This window comes from Anolis sagrei, chromosome 2 (assembly GCF_037176765.1).
Source record: "Anolis sagrei isolate rAnoSag1 chromosome 2, rAnoSag1.mat, whole genome shotgun sequence".
In the NCBI taxonomy this organism is placed as follows: domain Eukaryota; kingdom Metazoa; phylum Chordata; class Lepidosauria; order Squamata; family Dactyloidae; genus Anolis; species Anolis sagrei.
The window spans coordinates 280,798,670-280,814,489 of NC_090022.1; the positions used below are offsets into that span (position 1 = coordinate 280,798,670).

General features: G+C 39.3%; 1 protein-coding gene across 2 annotated transcripts in view; it reads left to right on the forward strand.

The window, feature by feature from the left end:
• Nucleotides 1–15,591, forward strand: part of NPR3 (natriuretic peptide receptor 3) — a 60,781-nt gene extending 45,190 nt beyond the window's left edge. Inside the window, exons 4-8 of one of the 2 annotated variants that reach the window (XM_060761362.2) lie at nucleotides 1,297–1,432; nucleotides 6,667–6,761; nucleotides 9,929–10,061; nucleotides 12,025–12,109; nucleotides 13,612–15,591. In XM_060761362.2, the coding sequence (XP_060617345.2) occupies nucleotides 1,297–1,432; nucleotides 6,667–6,761; nucleotides 9,929–10,061; nucleotides 12,025–12,109; nucleotides 13,612–13,723 (561 nt within the window). In that variant the 3' untranslated portion in view covers nucleotides 13,724–15,591. Of the gene's footprint in view, nucleotides 1–1,296; nucleotides 1,433–6,666; nucleotides 6,762–9,928; nucleotides 10,062–12,021; nucleotides 12,110–13,611 lie in introns of both variants that reach the window. The other variant, XM_060761360.2, reaches the window with a different exon arrangement.
• Nucleotides 15,592–15,820: the final 229 nt, after the last annotated feature.

The window sequence follows — 15,820 nt, forward strand, 5'->3', positions numbered from 1 at the left end:
TAAATCTTCTTTAAATTCCTTACTTTTGACTGTGGCGGATGTCTGACTGTGGCCTTCAGGGCTTTGTTTTTCACATGTTTGTCTGCCAATAGCTAATCCTTTCTATCTGTGTATTGCCATCTTCTGGTGGCATCTAAGTGTTGCATACACATTTTTTACTTTTTGAAGCCCCTGGGGTAGATTTAGTAGTCGAAATCCCACATTTATTTTAAGCCAAGTAAAGAAGAGTAATGAAAAGTGGTGCTGTGGTGCTGGATGAAAGTGCTGAGAGTGCCTTGGACAGCGAGAAGATCCAACCAGTCCATACTTCAAGAAATAAAGCCTGACTGCTCATTGGAGGGAAGGATAGTAGTGGCCAAGATGAAGTCCTTTGGCCACATCATGAGAAGAAAGGAAAGCTTAGAGAAGACGATGATGGAGAAAAAGGAAGGAAAAAGGAAGAGGGGCCGACCAAGTGCAAGATGAATGGATGGTATCCTTGAAGTGACTGGATTGACCTTGAAGGAGCTGAGGGTGGTGATGACTGACAGGGAGCTCTGGCGTGGGCTGGTCCATGAAGTCATGAAGAGTCAGAAATGACTGAACAAATTAACAACAACAACAACAACAATGACGAGTATGTGTGCTAAGTTTGGTCCAGATCCATCAAGCCATGTAGGAACCTTTGTGGACAAACAAACCATCCAACATACATACATACATACATTGATTTTCTTTTATGAGTGAAAGCTGTATTGAAAAATGTATTTAAGATTTTCACTCAGAGTTCAGCTTGTGTTTAATCACTACATGTAAGCATAATGTCATGGTATAGCAATACACTGGGAGAAGTTATCTGCTAAGGTTATTGTAAGGAGAGAGAAAAATCAAATCAAGTGTTGTAAAGAAAGTTGCAGAGCAAAACTTGCACAGAAAAAGCTATATGAAGAAGAATATTGAGTGGAGTTGATCTACAACAGTCTGGTCCATCTGCATTATTTCTCCAGTAGGGCCTTTCCAGACAGGCCCCAAAATGCGGAACCTGTCGTGCTTTTACCAGAGGCGTCCAAACGATGACTCCAGTAAATGCAAAATAATTCCAAGGATTATAGGGCCTTAATAGGGTCCTCATACATCAAAGCAATTTGAAGGCATATCAACCCAATGAGAAGACTCCAGTTTTGACAGATAGTTGATTTACGTGTAATCTGCAATGGCTTTTCTTTAGTTTATATGAAATTGTGATTTGCTGAACTTCACAGACAGCTCCTTTCTTTTATTGCCCAATATATTTATGAGGCTGTGCTTTGTTTCTAGGTTAATATGTTTGTGGAAGGATTCCATGATGCTATTATCCTTTATGTTCTGGCTTTGCGGGAAGTTCTGAAGAATGGTTTCACTAAGAAAGATGGAGAGAAAATTGTCCATCAGACATGGAACAGGACTTATGAAGGTAGGCACTCATTCTTAGGTCTACATTTTTGAAAAGGATTATAACTCTTCTACTTTTGGAAACTTAGTAAGAAGTTTAATTCCCATTTTTGATCACATCTCCTTGATAATTACAATCTGAAACCACCTACTGGATATCAGGCCGTGAGACTTAAAAAAGTATTACATATTTATTCGTATTTCTCATACCTATACAACAAGTTCCCTAAGTATACCTAAGAAGTAAACAAAGAGCCTATATTATCCAGCATTCTGTGCTTACAGTAGCCAACCAAAGCATAGGTTATCTTCCATGTTGCATTCCTTACAAATTAATATATAAAGGCATAAGGTTTCCTCTTGACATTAAGTCGTCATGTCCAATTCTGAGGGGTGGTGCTCATCTCTATTGCTGAGCCAAAAAGCCAGTGTTGTCCGTAGATGCCTCCAAGGTCATGTGGCCAGCATGACTGCATGGAGTGCCTTTAACTTCACGCCAGAGCAGTACCTATTGATCTACTCACATTTGCATGTTTTCAAACTGCTAGATTGGCAGAAGCTGGGGCTAACAGCGGGAGCTTACCCCATTCCCCTGATTTGAACTGCTGACCTTTTGGTCAGCAGCTAAGCAGTTTAACCCACTGCACCACTGGAGGCTCCACTATAAAGGCATACTGGATGGGTTATATAGATACAGGCAGTCCCCAAAATATAAACATTCGACTTACAAATGACTCATAGTTAAGAACAGGGCTGAAACAACAGGAATTGAGAGAAATCTACCCACACCCACCACCCCACAACCACACACACACTTCAGAAGGGAAATTCACTCCTGAAAGAGTTATCCTGGGGGTAAAATGTCTCTAGAGAAGCTTTATCTCCAGTTATTGTTTCCACTACAAGACTTTTTTTTTCAAAATTCAATAATCATAGAGATAGAAAGTGAGGGAAATCTTCTGAACAGGGACAAAGACAGCGAAACAAACATCACATGGGTGTTCACCCTTCCTATGCTATCCACAGCATGTGTGTGCGTGTTTGTGTGTACACACACACCTGTATATATATTTGTCTATACTTGTCTATATTTGTCTATACGCCACCATTTCCTAATTATATTTATATTCGTTTATACCCCACTTTCTTCCCAATCCAAGGCTCAAGGAGGTTCATAAACTTTAAAACGGTTGAAAATATTAATATTATACTCCCAAGTAACAGCAGTTTGAAGTATGGTCATTGGTATGAAAAGATTGATTTTTTTATTTAAAAAGCATGTCTGTTAAAATGAAAACCAGCAAATATAGACTATACAATATAGTAGAAGTCAGTGATAACTTTAACTACCATAAAAATAATCTTAAACATTGCAGTAGTACAATTCATTCTCTAAAAAGAAATCAAAAAATGCCATTCAGCATCAAACCGAAATTTACAAATTCCAATACAGCAGAATTAATAGTAACTTCATAGAACTTAAGACCAGAAACATGGCAAGTAAACCCATAAAAACTGCTATAATAACTAAGAGTGCATCTTCCCTGGCAAAAACAAAAACAAAAAAACAGCAATGCTGAGCCAATGCTGATTATGGGCTGGATGGTGCCAACATTGCATCACCGCGAACTTCCCTAGCAGTTAGATGGCAGCTACATGGCCAAGCGGTGCTTCAGAAAATTGTTATCTTACCTTACCCTTGTCATTCTGGGCTTTGTAGTGCACGAAAATGGTGCTGGTCACTGCTTTAGGGCCTGGAGCAACAGAGCAACGTGGGAGTGGGGAAACAAGGGGGCAAAGGGGGAGCAGCAACCTCCTTTCCCCACCACTCCCTTCTCTGATAGCCTTGCCATTCTGTGTATCATTATTACAAATGGCAAGCAGTGACCAGTGTCAAACTCATGCCCAGAAAGATGTAGTAAGATAGATGTCACCCCCTGTCCCCAGGCTGCCTGAGTCTAAGGCAGTGGTTATCAACTTGTGGGTCCCCAGGTGTTTTGGCCTACAACTCCCAGAAATCCCAGCCAGTTTACCAGCTCTTAGGATTTCTGGGAGTTGAAGGCCAAAAAATCTGGGGACCCACAGGTTGGAAAGCAGAATTTAGTGGTGTTAACAGCTGTGGCCACTTGCCAAACAGACAAGGGCACAACATCTTACACAGGCTAGAAATTGCTGTTTACTCTCCTGGTTCCCAGGGAAGATTAGAAGCAATCCACAACTTATTTTAACACAGTTCAAGTTCTTAACCCAAATGAGTTCCATGTGTTGTTCAGCTGCCATGGAACCGATGTGGCACCCCCTTCCTTGAGGACAACCAGGGTGCCATTAGTGCCGTGGTTCCCAACCTTTGGTCCTCCAGCTGTTTTGGACTTCAGCTTCCACAATTCTGGGATTTCTGGGAGTTGGAGTCCAAAACACCTGGAGAACCAAAGTTTGGGAACCACTGCATTAGTGAAAAGAGCCTTTTTCTCATTGTCTTTCTTGCAGTTGAGATTAAATGAAGCACTTGGAAGTGGGCCATTGTAGGTGACATATATCGCAATAGGCATTGCATCAGGCCTTTCAAGAAGATACAAAAACCTTTCCACATGTACATTGACAGCATTTTGTCCCTTGCTTCACTCCTTGACTATATGATTCTTGCATTGCACCTGGAAAGCCCTCTCCTGCCCCTGGCTGTCTGTACCAATATGTTTGTGTTTGGAGATATTTCAAGATTTTCGTTTAATATTTCAGACTGTGTGTGCAGACACAACCATTGTTCTCTGTCCCCAACTGTTGACCCTTCCCCTTATTCCCTTCAGCAGAGTTTAGAATCTATTAATATGTTGGAAGTCCTGAGCTAATAGCTTTGTAAATTCAGCAGAATTTACTGGTGAGTCCAAGCTGCTCTTCTGAGATCCATTTGTCATTTATCTCAGGGTAAGATTATCAAGATTCCCAGTGGAAGTACTTAAATTAAAGGAAATGTTCCCTTTAGATAAGAACCTAACAGTGAGTTCAGATACTGGCACAGTTCAGAAAAACATCATGGGAAATTTTCTCAGCTGCATTTTCTCATCACAGTACAGCAGAACCCTTGGGAGACAGACGTTACAGGGATGAAACTAGGAATGTTGGAGAATGCATCGGATATAGGCTGTGGTTTAGTGACTGCAATACTGAATGTTGACTACGGAGAACCAGATTCCTGTTCAGTTACAAAACTTTGAGCCAGTTGGTGTCTTTCAGCCTAACTAACCTATTCCACAAACCATATATACTCAAGTATAAGCCAAGTTTTTGAGCCCCCTTTTTAGGCTGAAAAAGCCCTCCCTTGGGCTGATACTCGAGTCAAGTTTATTTATTATTTTACTCTATTATTATTATTGCATTTATTATTTTACTTTGTTATTATTACATTATTATTTTACTCTATTTATTATTATTATTAGAAACACAACAAGATGAGTCCACAGTAGACACTCTGCTGGCTGCTGTATTGGATCACACTTCAGACATTTCCCAAGTGTCTAGGACTGTGTGGTGTATCAGCGAATAATGCATGCAGATACCAGTAAGGTGGCCTTTTGCAGCTGCCAGATGGTAATTTTGTCAGTTCTGATTGTGTTTAAGTGCAGGCCAAGGTCTTTAGGCACTGCACCCAGTGTGCCGATCACCACTGGGACCAGCATTAGTGGCTTGTGCCAGAGTCTTTGCATTTATTATTTTACTCTATTTATTATTATAATTACATTTATTATTTTTCTAAACTTTATTTGTACCCCGCTACCATCTCCCCAAGGGACTCGGTGCGGCACATGAGGCCGAGCCCACAATACAACAATAAACAATAGCAACAGTAATACAAAACAATAGGTAAATTCATAAGCAAAAATAAGCAATAAACATTAACAATAACACGATGCGTTTAAAAACCTATGGCTGGGCCAACTGTAATAATTAAATTTTTTAAAATAATGCTGAGCATGACAAGGTGGCATATAACTAGGATAGAAGTTTTAGAGAGAGATGAAATGTGCAGACAAACCAAGATCACTAATAAAGTGCGTTTAGGGACATATTGCTAGGAGTTTCCTTATTCTGGGAAGGCACACTGGAACAACCACGTTTTCAAGCTCCTCCTAAAGACTGCCAGAGTTTTATCAGCGAATAATGCGTGCAAATACCAGTAAAGTGGCCTTTTGCAGCTGGCAGATGGTAATTTTGTCAGCTCTGATTATGTTTAAGTGCAGGCCAAGGTCTTTAGCACTGCACCCAGTGTGCCAATCACCACTGGGACCAGCATTAGTGGCTTGTGCCAGAGTCTTTGCATTTATTATTTTACTCTATTTATTATTATTATTATTATTATTATTATTACATTTATTATTTTACTATATTTGTTATTGCATTTATTATTTTACTCTAATATTATTACATTTATTATTTTGCTTTATTATGATTGTTATTATTACATTTATTATTTTACTCTATTATTATTGGAAGGATATGTAAGCACATTTACATCGAAGAAAGTTAGAATAATGGGTTAATCAGAGTTGGGCAGTCTTATCTTAAATTACAGTTTTATGTAAATTACAGTTTTATGTAAATATTCGAAATCATTTCACCTACTGATACCTCAGTTAATATAATTTTGTTGGTATCTATTTTTATTTTGAAATTTATCAGTAGCAGATGCATTTCCCACCCTCGAGTCAATATGTTTTCCCAGTTTTTTGTAGTAAAATTAGGTGCCTTGGCTTATATTCAGGTTGGCTTATACTTGTTTATATACAGTAGTTGTTTTCTGAAAACAGAAGAGCAAGAAGGGTTCCTCCCAAACTCAAATAGATGACAAACATAGACAAAACATCAACATATCAATTGCTTTAGACAAGCCACATCTGATAATATGAGTTTCCTCAGATCTTCCTAGACACAAAATTCACTGTGTAACTTAAAGCTTCCTCAGTAGATGTTCTAGAACAGGAATTCATTTTATTTTATTTTTCCTGTTATCCTTTTAAACAGGCTGAGATTATTATATATTTTTCAAGAAGAAATGTTAAGAATTTTAGGAATGCAGACATGGAGGTGAAATTACAATTTCTTTTGGAATGCCAACAAAAGTGCTGGAAGACTAATGAGGTTTCCTGCCATATCAGTCTATAAAAATTCTGCCATTTCCTTCTTTTTTGTTGTTTTTCTTGGATGCATTCTATATTTTCAACTCAGTTTTTTAAAAAAAAAATCTCACATGCCATTCTTCAGGCATTGCAGGGCCAGTATCCATAGATGCCAATGGAGAAAGATTCGGGGATTTTTCAGTAATTGCAATGACTGACCCAGAAGCTGGAACCCAGCAGGTAAGCATAAGAATAAAAATCTAAATGTTAAGCTGGAACAGTGCAGTGCAGATCAGGAAAACAAAAGAGTGTGTTGAAGAATGCCAGGTCAATCTAATAGCATTTAACCCAGTCAAGCTTTGTGAGATTTACTGAGATCTCTGGACCAATTTCAAAATAATGACTTGTTGTGGTTGCTGGTCTGTCACTTTTCTTCCAGTAAGGGTGATAGACATGAATATTGGTAACTATACTTCGTTCTCACAATAAATTGGAAGTGATTCTTATAAGATTACTTAGTGAATTTCATATGGAATAGTAGTATTCTCTCGCAAGGGATGTGCAATTGCAATTTTGCTCTCCAAAAAAGACTTTGAAGATATATGTGCCTCAAATGACTTTCAAATATGAGGGGTTTGTTACGTTTGGTGTTGGCTTTTAGACTGTGTTTAAATATAAACACAAGTGGACAGACAACAAGTTAAACATGAGCCAACAATGTCAGGTGGTGGCAAAAAAAGCCAATGGGATTTTGGCTTGCATATATATAGTGTCTCGGTCCAGGGAAGTTATGCTACCCCTCTATTCTGCCTTGGTCAGACCACACCTGGAATACTGTGTCCAATTCTGGGGATTGCAGTTAAATAGAGATGTTGACAAGCTGGAATGTGTCCAGACAGGGGCGACTAAAATGATCAAGGGTCTGGAGAACAAGCCCTATGAGGAGTGGCTCAAAAGGCTTGGTATGTTTAGCCTGCAGAAGAGAAGGCTGAGAGGAGACATGATGGCCATGTATACATCTGTGAGGGGAAGTCATAGGGAGAAAGAAGAAGGCTTGTTTTCTGCTGCCCTGGAGACTAGGACACGGATCAATGGCTTCAAAATACAGGAAAGCAGATTCCACCTGACTGTGAGAGCTGTTCAGCAGTGAGAGCTGTTCAGCAGTGGAACTCTCTGCCCCATAGTATGGTGATGGCTCTTTCTTTGGAGGCTTTTATACAGAGGCCGGATGGCCATCCGTTGGGGGTTCTTTGAATGCAATTTTCCTGCTTCTTGGCAGGGGGGTGGACTGAATGGCCCACAAGGTCTCTTCCAACTCTATGATTCTATAATTCTCTCTCTCTCTAAGGTTCTTTCATTTTCTTTCAATTTTTTTAATTCATTCTACCCATCTTCAGTAAAAAATCTTTTTACAATAACATGTTCTTCTTAACCATTTCATTCCCCATAAACCTGCTATATAAGTGGCTAAGTTTATGGAAATAATATTATATTTCAGCCTATGAAACTGTGAGTTGACATAATTTGGTGAGAGCAGATGATTTGTACTAGTTTCTCATGACTTTTGATTGTGTTTGCAATATTATGGTGGCTTTGATCATGCAGTAAAATGAGACTCAGTTTTGTAAAACAACAACAACAACAACAACAACAACAACAACAACAACAACAATAATAATAATAATACATAAAACTTTATTTGTGTACCGCCTGAAGGGACTCAGGGTGGTTTCGAACTTATAAGGCAAAACATTCAATTGCCAAGAAGAAACTTATACAGACAGATCAAATTAAAAGCATCCTAAAACACAAAACTCCTACTAAAACACAACAATAAAATGTAAACCGATTGCAATTATAACTCCACCAAGCAAGGTTCAACAAAAACCAATGGCCAGGACTACAAAATGGGCATAGTCAACTATAAAAGGGGTGGTCAAGGCATAGGGCAAACAGTGTATCATATGGCCGGGAAAGTGGGCAAAGTGCAGAACAGAGTGCTAACTGATGACCTAAAGACTGTGCCTGGGGATTACTCATTCTCAAAAAACCTGCTGGAACATCCAGGTTTTCAAGTCCCTATGAAAGGTGGGCATTGTAGGGATTTGGCTAATCTCCCTGGGAAGGGTGTTCCAAAGTCGGGGGGCCACCACCGAGAAGGCCCTCTCCCTCATCCCCACCAGCCGTGCCTGTGACAGTAATGGAAGCAAGAGGAGGGCCTGCCCAGCAGATATTCGAGCCCACGCCAATTCCTAGGGTGAGATGTGGTCGCGAAGATAGGCAAGGCCCGAACTGTATAGGGCTTCGTAGGTCATAATCTGCACCTTGAATTGGGATCAGAAACTTATCGGCACCCAATGGAGCTCTTTAATTGGGACGTTGTGCACTCCCTGTAATTGGCTCCAGTAAGAAGCCTCGCAGATCTTTGTACAAATTGCAGATTCTGGGCCATCTTTAAAAGCAGCTCCACATAGAGTGCATTGCAATAATTCAATCTGGATGTAACCAACGCATGGACCACCATGGCCATGTCCGGCTTCTCGGACTCATACAAACCTAAAACTCATACAAAATATGAAGATGATAAAAAAGTATCAAGACTTCTGAGGAAAGGCTGAAGGGTGCCTCATGCCATTCCAAAGTCTAAAAAATAGATTGAACAGGAAGGATCTGATCGACCCCAATGTCTGCAGAAATCCATATGTAGTACACAACTAGAGCGGGAAGTCTAATGGTATCAGGATAATTCTACCATTTGTGTATTTAGCACATGCTTTCCATTTCCATTAAAAAGCCTTTCTCATTTCAGAGTCTTGTTTCTTTCTCTTTCACATTTCTTGACGTCATTCAGTTTGCCAGGCTTGACCTTGTCATGAATTATAATGGTTAGACCGCTTTGATTATGTTGTGACAATGTTTGTTTATGTGGCAGGTTCCTTCCCACTGGTCATGAAAACTTTAATTTCTAAATGGTACACAGTCCAAGCAGTTTGCATCTGCAATCCTTATCTGATCATATGATGTTTAGAATATAAAGTCTGCTTTTAAAAAACTCAACTAAAATCAAGTAAACAAAGATTTCACAAGAATTTCAGCTACAACTGTAGGGAAAGGGTGTGGGAAACTAGACTAAGTCCTTGGGAATCACCTGCACTGAAAAGAGTCCTACAAATCACAGGGAGGCCTTACATACTGTTTGGAAGATAAATTGGTAGACTCTATGCCTATTATGTGCATTTTCCTATCTCGACATTATGTCAGGGATGTGAGATTTCTGAAAAACAACAAATGAGGACTTCTAATTTCATTTCTCTTTTCTGCTAATTAAGTTTTATGACTTAAGAAATCATTTACTGGTGGAATTCTGATGCTTGTGAGATATATGTATATATATTATCTTCTTACAGGTTATTGGGAACTATTATGGAAAACAGGGACGGCTTGAAATGTTTCCAAATTTAAATTATCTCTGGGAACACAGACCAAGAATAGATGACAGCAGAGGTTTGGAGCACCCAAGCAATACACCCTGCAAATCATGTAAGTTGAGTGTGGTTAGCTTCTTTCTAAATGTATAACAGACCGCAGTCCATGTTGTGAGATTGTGCTCGTTTTATAGATACCTCTTTATCTTGACAGCAGTGATATACTATACATCCACTCGACTTGATTATATGTAGCCCATTAATCTTAGGATAGATTTATGGATAGTTTTCACTGGTGCATTTTTATTGAGCAAGCTTAAAATCACAGATCAACAGGAGTATTTTAGATGGCACACCATAGCGCTGGAAGAGTTTTATGCACAGATGTAATCAAGGTATAAGCTTCAATTTCCATATGTTTCCCAAGCCATTGGCAAGGAGAATGCAAACAACCTTGCAATGCACCAGCCCCCAATAGATGAGAAAAAATACATGGGGAGGAAGATTTGAGTACAACTGCAGACAGTGTAGGTGGCTTCATTCTAGTTTTCTGTGAACTACTGTAGCCGTTATTGACACCTACTATGGCAGGGATTGAAAGATTGTATCTAGGGCCCTTTATAGGCTTACCAAGGAGGGTTTGCAGAGAATCTCTGCCCTTCTGTCCTTAGGCTGGTTGTGATAAAGTTATTGGAGCAAAAAGACAAAATACCATGAAGCAAAATATGTTTGGTATGAAGAAGATCAGAGGTCTGGAGCCAGATAGCCATTCAGGAATGCAGGTAAGAAGTTTTCCTAGCCCATCACCCGGTGACCCCGGTGGCACAGTGGGTTAAAGCCCTGTGCCAGCAGGACTGAAGACTGACAGGTCGCAGGTTCGAATCCGGGGAGAGGCGGATGAGCTCCAACTCCTCATGCAGGGACATGAGAGAAGCCTCCCACAAGGATGATAAAAACATCAAGTTGTGCTGGAGATTCAATGGGTAAAATGTGCTCTTTTAACTTTTGCTGTGCAATTATTGGCCCTCTGGGTGGAATAGCCAAGCTGCGTTCAGGCATTACAATAATAAAATAATAAACTTTATTTATACCCCACCACCATCTCCCTGAAGGGACTTGGGGCGGCATAGAAAAGCACTCCAGAGTGTCACACATAAAATAAACAATACATAATCATAAAAACAATAACAACATAAACTTACAACTGTAAACACATTGAACATATACATTTTAAAATTTATAAAATGCAGTAGTGCCTGCGGATAAAACTGGCTGTCTTTAATTAATAAGCTAAAGTCCTGGAGTGAACAATCAGTCCTCACATGCAATCATTGCAAACTACTCAAGGTCAAAGGCCAATTTAAAAAGCCATGTTTTAGGCTAGACCTGAAGGCTTGGAGAGTGGGGGCTAATCTAATTTCTCTAGAGGGTATTTTAGTGCCGGGGAGCCACCACCGAGAAGGCCCTTTCTCTCCCCATCAACTGTATTTGGAATGGTGGTGGGACCAAGAGAAGGGCCTCCCTGATAGATCTCAGAGCCCATGCCTGTTCACAAAGGTATTTTATTTATTTATTTATTTATTTATTTGGTTTACTTTTACCCCGCCCTTCTCACCCCGAAGGGGACTCAGGGTGGCTTACACATCCAAGGCACAATTCGATGCCTGTAGGCTGCACCCAAAGTATATAGGGCTTTATAGGTGATAACCTGCACCTTGAATTGAGCCCGGAAACTTGTCACAAGCCAGTGGAGCTGCTTTAATAGGGCGTAGTATGCTCACTATAGCTAGCCCCATTGGGCTTCCATTGTCCTGATGGAGGAAGCATTGCACAAGGCAGTACTAAGTATCTTCTTAAGCAATTATCCAGAAAGTACTTAAATGGCATACTTCTCATTATATCAGTACAACTTACCAAAAAGATCCTGGCCCATAAAAGCAAAAAATAATAATAAAAATATAAAAATGCTTTTGAAACAATTTGTTTAGTATGCTGTGTTTACTAGGTGCTTTTGTAAGCTTCAGTATATTTATTGTGAACTGCTGTTACTTATTTCTTCTTTTTAATTTTTCAAGCAGGTGGCCTTGGAGAATCAGCAGTAACAGGAATAGTTGTGGGTGCCTTATTAGGAGCAGGACTGTTGATGGCCTTCTACTTTTTCAGGTTTGTTCAGTTTGAGAACTTTATGTATGTATCTACTATACCTGTCCCCTTGAAATCAGGTCACTATATTCTCTCTTCAAGAATCTGTATTTGCTCTTCAAGTATTATGAAGTCCCTATAGAAGCCTTCTTGCATTTTGTCATCTTTAAGCAGGCTTTCGTGTCAAGCTGAGTTTCATTTGGGGAGGGGGCTTCCTGTTTCATGCTTCTGAATAAATGGAAGACACGAAAGAAATGGAAGAAACTGTAAGAACAGATTTGTGCACATGTCTCCTTTCTACTTCAGAGTTGTAAGCACAAGGATATTCCCCAGTTTCTCAATAGTCCTGTTTTAATTATGTAGCTGTCTCAACAGAACAACATAGCTTTTTTATTACTGTACTAGCCATCCCCTGCCACGCGTTGCTGTGGCCCACATGGGGGTTCTGTGTGGGAGCTTTGGCCCACTTCTATTGTTGGTGGGGTTCAGAATTCTTTGTGATTGTAGATGAACTATAAATCCCAGCAACTACAACTCCCAAATGTCAAGATTCTATTTTCTCCGAACACCACCAGTGTTCACATTTGGGCATATTGAGTATTCATGTAAAGTTTGGTCTAGATACGTCATTGTTTGAGTCCATAGTGATCTCTGGATGTAGGTGAACTACAACTCCAAAACCAAAGGACACTGCCAACCAAACCCTTCCAGTTTTTTCTGTTGGTCATGGGAAAACTGTGTGCCAAGTTTGGTTCAATTCCATCATTGGTGGAGTTCAGAATGCTCTTTGATTGTAGGTGAACTATAAATCCCAGCAACTACAACTCCCAAATGACAAAATCCATTTTTTGAGTGAAGGACATACATTGGGTTGTTAGGTGTATGCTGTCCAAATTTGGTGCCAGTTCGTCCAGTGGTTTTTGAGTTCTGTTAATCCCACAAACGAACATTACATTTTTATTTATATAGATAACAACAATGTATATTGCTAACAATTCACAATGTAAGAATTTATGCAGACCAACAATTAATTAGACAAGTAAATTTTGAGTATTTAGATTTGTTGATTGTACTTTATGGGGTTAATTTTGACCCATGGGGTGGGGGGTGTCGCCCTCTACATATTGCTGAATTGCAGCTCTTGCTGCAGTCCAACAACTAGAAGGCTACATGATTCACATTACTGATGTAAACATCTGAGAGAACTAATAGTTAAACAGCTTCATTAGCTGCAGGCTCAAACATCACATTTCTGTTGTATTATATACTGAATTCTTGAGCACTTTGTTTCAAATTTGGGAAAGAGTGGGCAATTTATATAAAATCTTTGACTATGACTTAGCTTTCAGAAGAGGCAAAAATGCCCCAAGGCACTCTCTAATCTTCTGGCACGAATATCCATTCATTTCATTTACCATGAAAAGCATAGCTCTCCTTCATAGACATTCTTTTGTGAACACTGCTCTAGACTTATCTGAAAGAGAAGTTTTTCTTATTCTTTGTTCCCCATTCATTTTCTGCAGGAAAAAATACAAAATAACTATTGAAAGGAGAAGCCAACTCGAAGAATACAACATTGGCAAGCACCGCCAATTACGGGAAGACTCTATAAGGTCTCACTTTTCTGCTGCATGAAATGGAGAAAAACAAATTGCTTTTGCAGGGAAACTCTATAGACAAATGGATGCTACCAAAGACAGCTACAGAAAAGAAGCTCCTTAAGGACTCAGCCTTTCAAAAAGTAGGATAACGTTGTCTTTTCCAACCCAGAAACTCAGGAATGATTTACTAGCCACACTATGCCACATGGCCTTTAAAGTAATCTAGATGAAAGAAAAGTGATACAAGTGCAGCTTTTCTCTTGGCAAGATGATGTTAACCCTTTTACATGTATTCTGAGACAGCATCCTCTGGTCAGTCATTTTTGTGTCTTGGAAATGTGAATGGTTCTTCTGTCTGCTTTCTTTGAAACTTCAGATCATCCTTCATTAGCTGCTTCTTACAACAGATTGTAAAAGAAATGTGATCTCAGAAACGCAAGTTCTGCTTTACAGCCAGAACAGAAAGATTCATTGAACAGTGAAAAGACAGGATGGGGGAAAATGGGAGCATGTAGATCGTACAAGGATTTATTGGGAAAGTATATGCATGTTTTGTTCTTGGACATTAAAAAAATCAAAGGTTTGAGGAAAGAGAATACACAGCTCTAAGGCGAAGATAATTCCTAAGTGGTCCCTGTGGCAAATGTGTTTGAAACTGATGTAAACAGGTCAGCTGCTTGCCAGTGGTTTTGGAAGAGGAAATTTGGACTTCAAATAAATTCCATTTACACAGAAACATTATTTCCAGGAAGATAGACACATGCACATACATACACACAGCATTTCCACCATCTATGTGTAGGAAGCCTATCGTAGAGGTCACCATGGAATTATGCTGGCACATTTCCTGCTTTCATTCTTTGAATGTTTTCAGTATAAGAAAAGCACAAGAGGTTCAGATAAAAGAAAGAAAAACATATAGCTTGGCCTATGCATCAAGTATTGTGAGCTGTAGTAGTATATAGTAATATAGAATTTCCACTTCAGAGTGCAGATGTGTGGGTCAGTTACCATTTCTGCACCACACATACAGGCACACACTGCAGGAAGAAGTCATGCCCCTAACATTTGAAAGAAGGTGTTTCTAACATGAAAGGATTTCCCTCACATGTACTTGGAAATAGTACATTCCATTGTATCACGTTTTTCCTCTGACTTACTCTGTTTGATCTGTAAACCAGGTCTTACTTCTGTCAATGAGAGCCCTGCCTCAGTCAAAGCACCTTATACTGATATCTGTGCCTGTACGCATTCTGAAACATGCACACATGTCCAAAAGAGCTGGAAGTCCTACTGGCATTCTGGTTCCTCTGTTCTTCACCATATCACTCTGCTGCTCCTTCAGCTTTTGATTGTTATCACTGAAACTCGTGAACAAGATAAGAGTTTCGACTGTCCATCCGCACATGTGTGACAAACATGCCGATGAGATGACTGCAGTGCTTACCTAAAGCAGCTGTTATGCTGCATGCACCATTGAAACGTGTACTTAGTTTCAAGTAACTAAGTACAGCATCAGGAATGCAGCATTTGCATTCACACTCTGAATTTTTCAATAGGAAGCAGATATCCCACTGCCACATTACAATCTGTGTAGTGTCCAAACTGTGTAAATACTAGTATCAAAGTGTTATTGTAAAGTAAAGGTAAGGCAATAGGGTTTTTTTGTATTAGTGTTGGGGTTTTGGATCTTTCTAGCTGTGTGAGAAATGGTCATTTTGGGTTAACATTGTATGTTTTTAAGTATTCTTCATCTTATATTTTTCTATTAGAAAAAAGGTTGTTTTATTTCACTTTGAAAATTCAAAGTGAGTGCACATTTGAAAAGCTATTTTTCTTTTTAAATTGTGAATAATAATGAGCACAGAACTTTTCAGATGTAAATAAAATTAGTATATTTTACCTTTGCTTATTGGAAAAATCTTCACCCTTCTTTCCTTAGGCATGGCTCTCTGATTCAGTTGAAATTTTTTACTACCATAAAGTATGAGTTGATCTACTATTTCTAGACTTTCTCTTACAGGAACTTTCTTTAGTACCCCCATTTTTCTTACTGGAAGGTTTCATGAATCTCAAGATATTACTAATGAGAACAAACTTTAATGTGGCCATACAACCCAGAAAACTCACA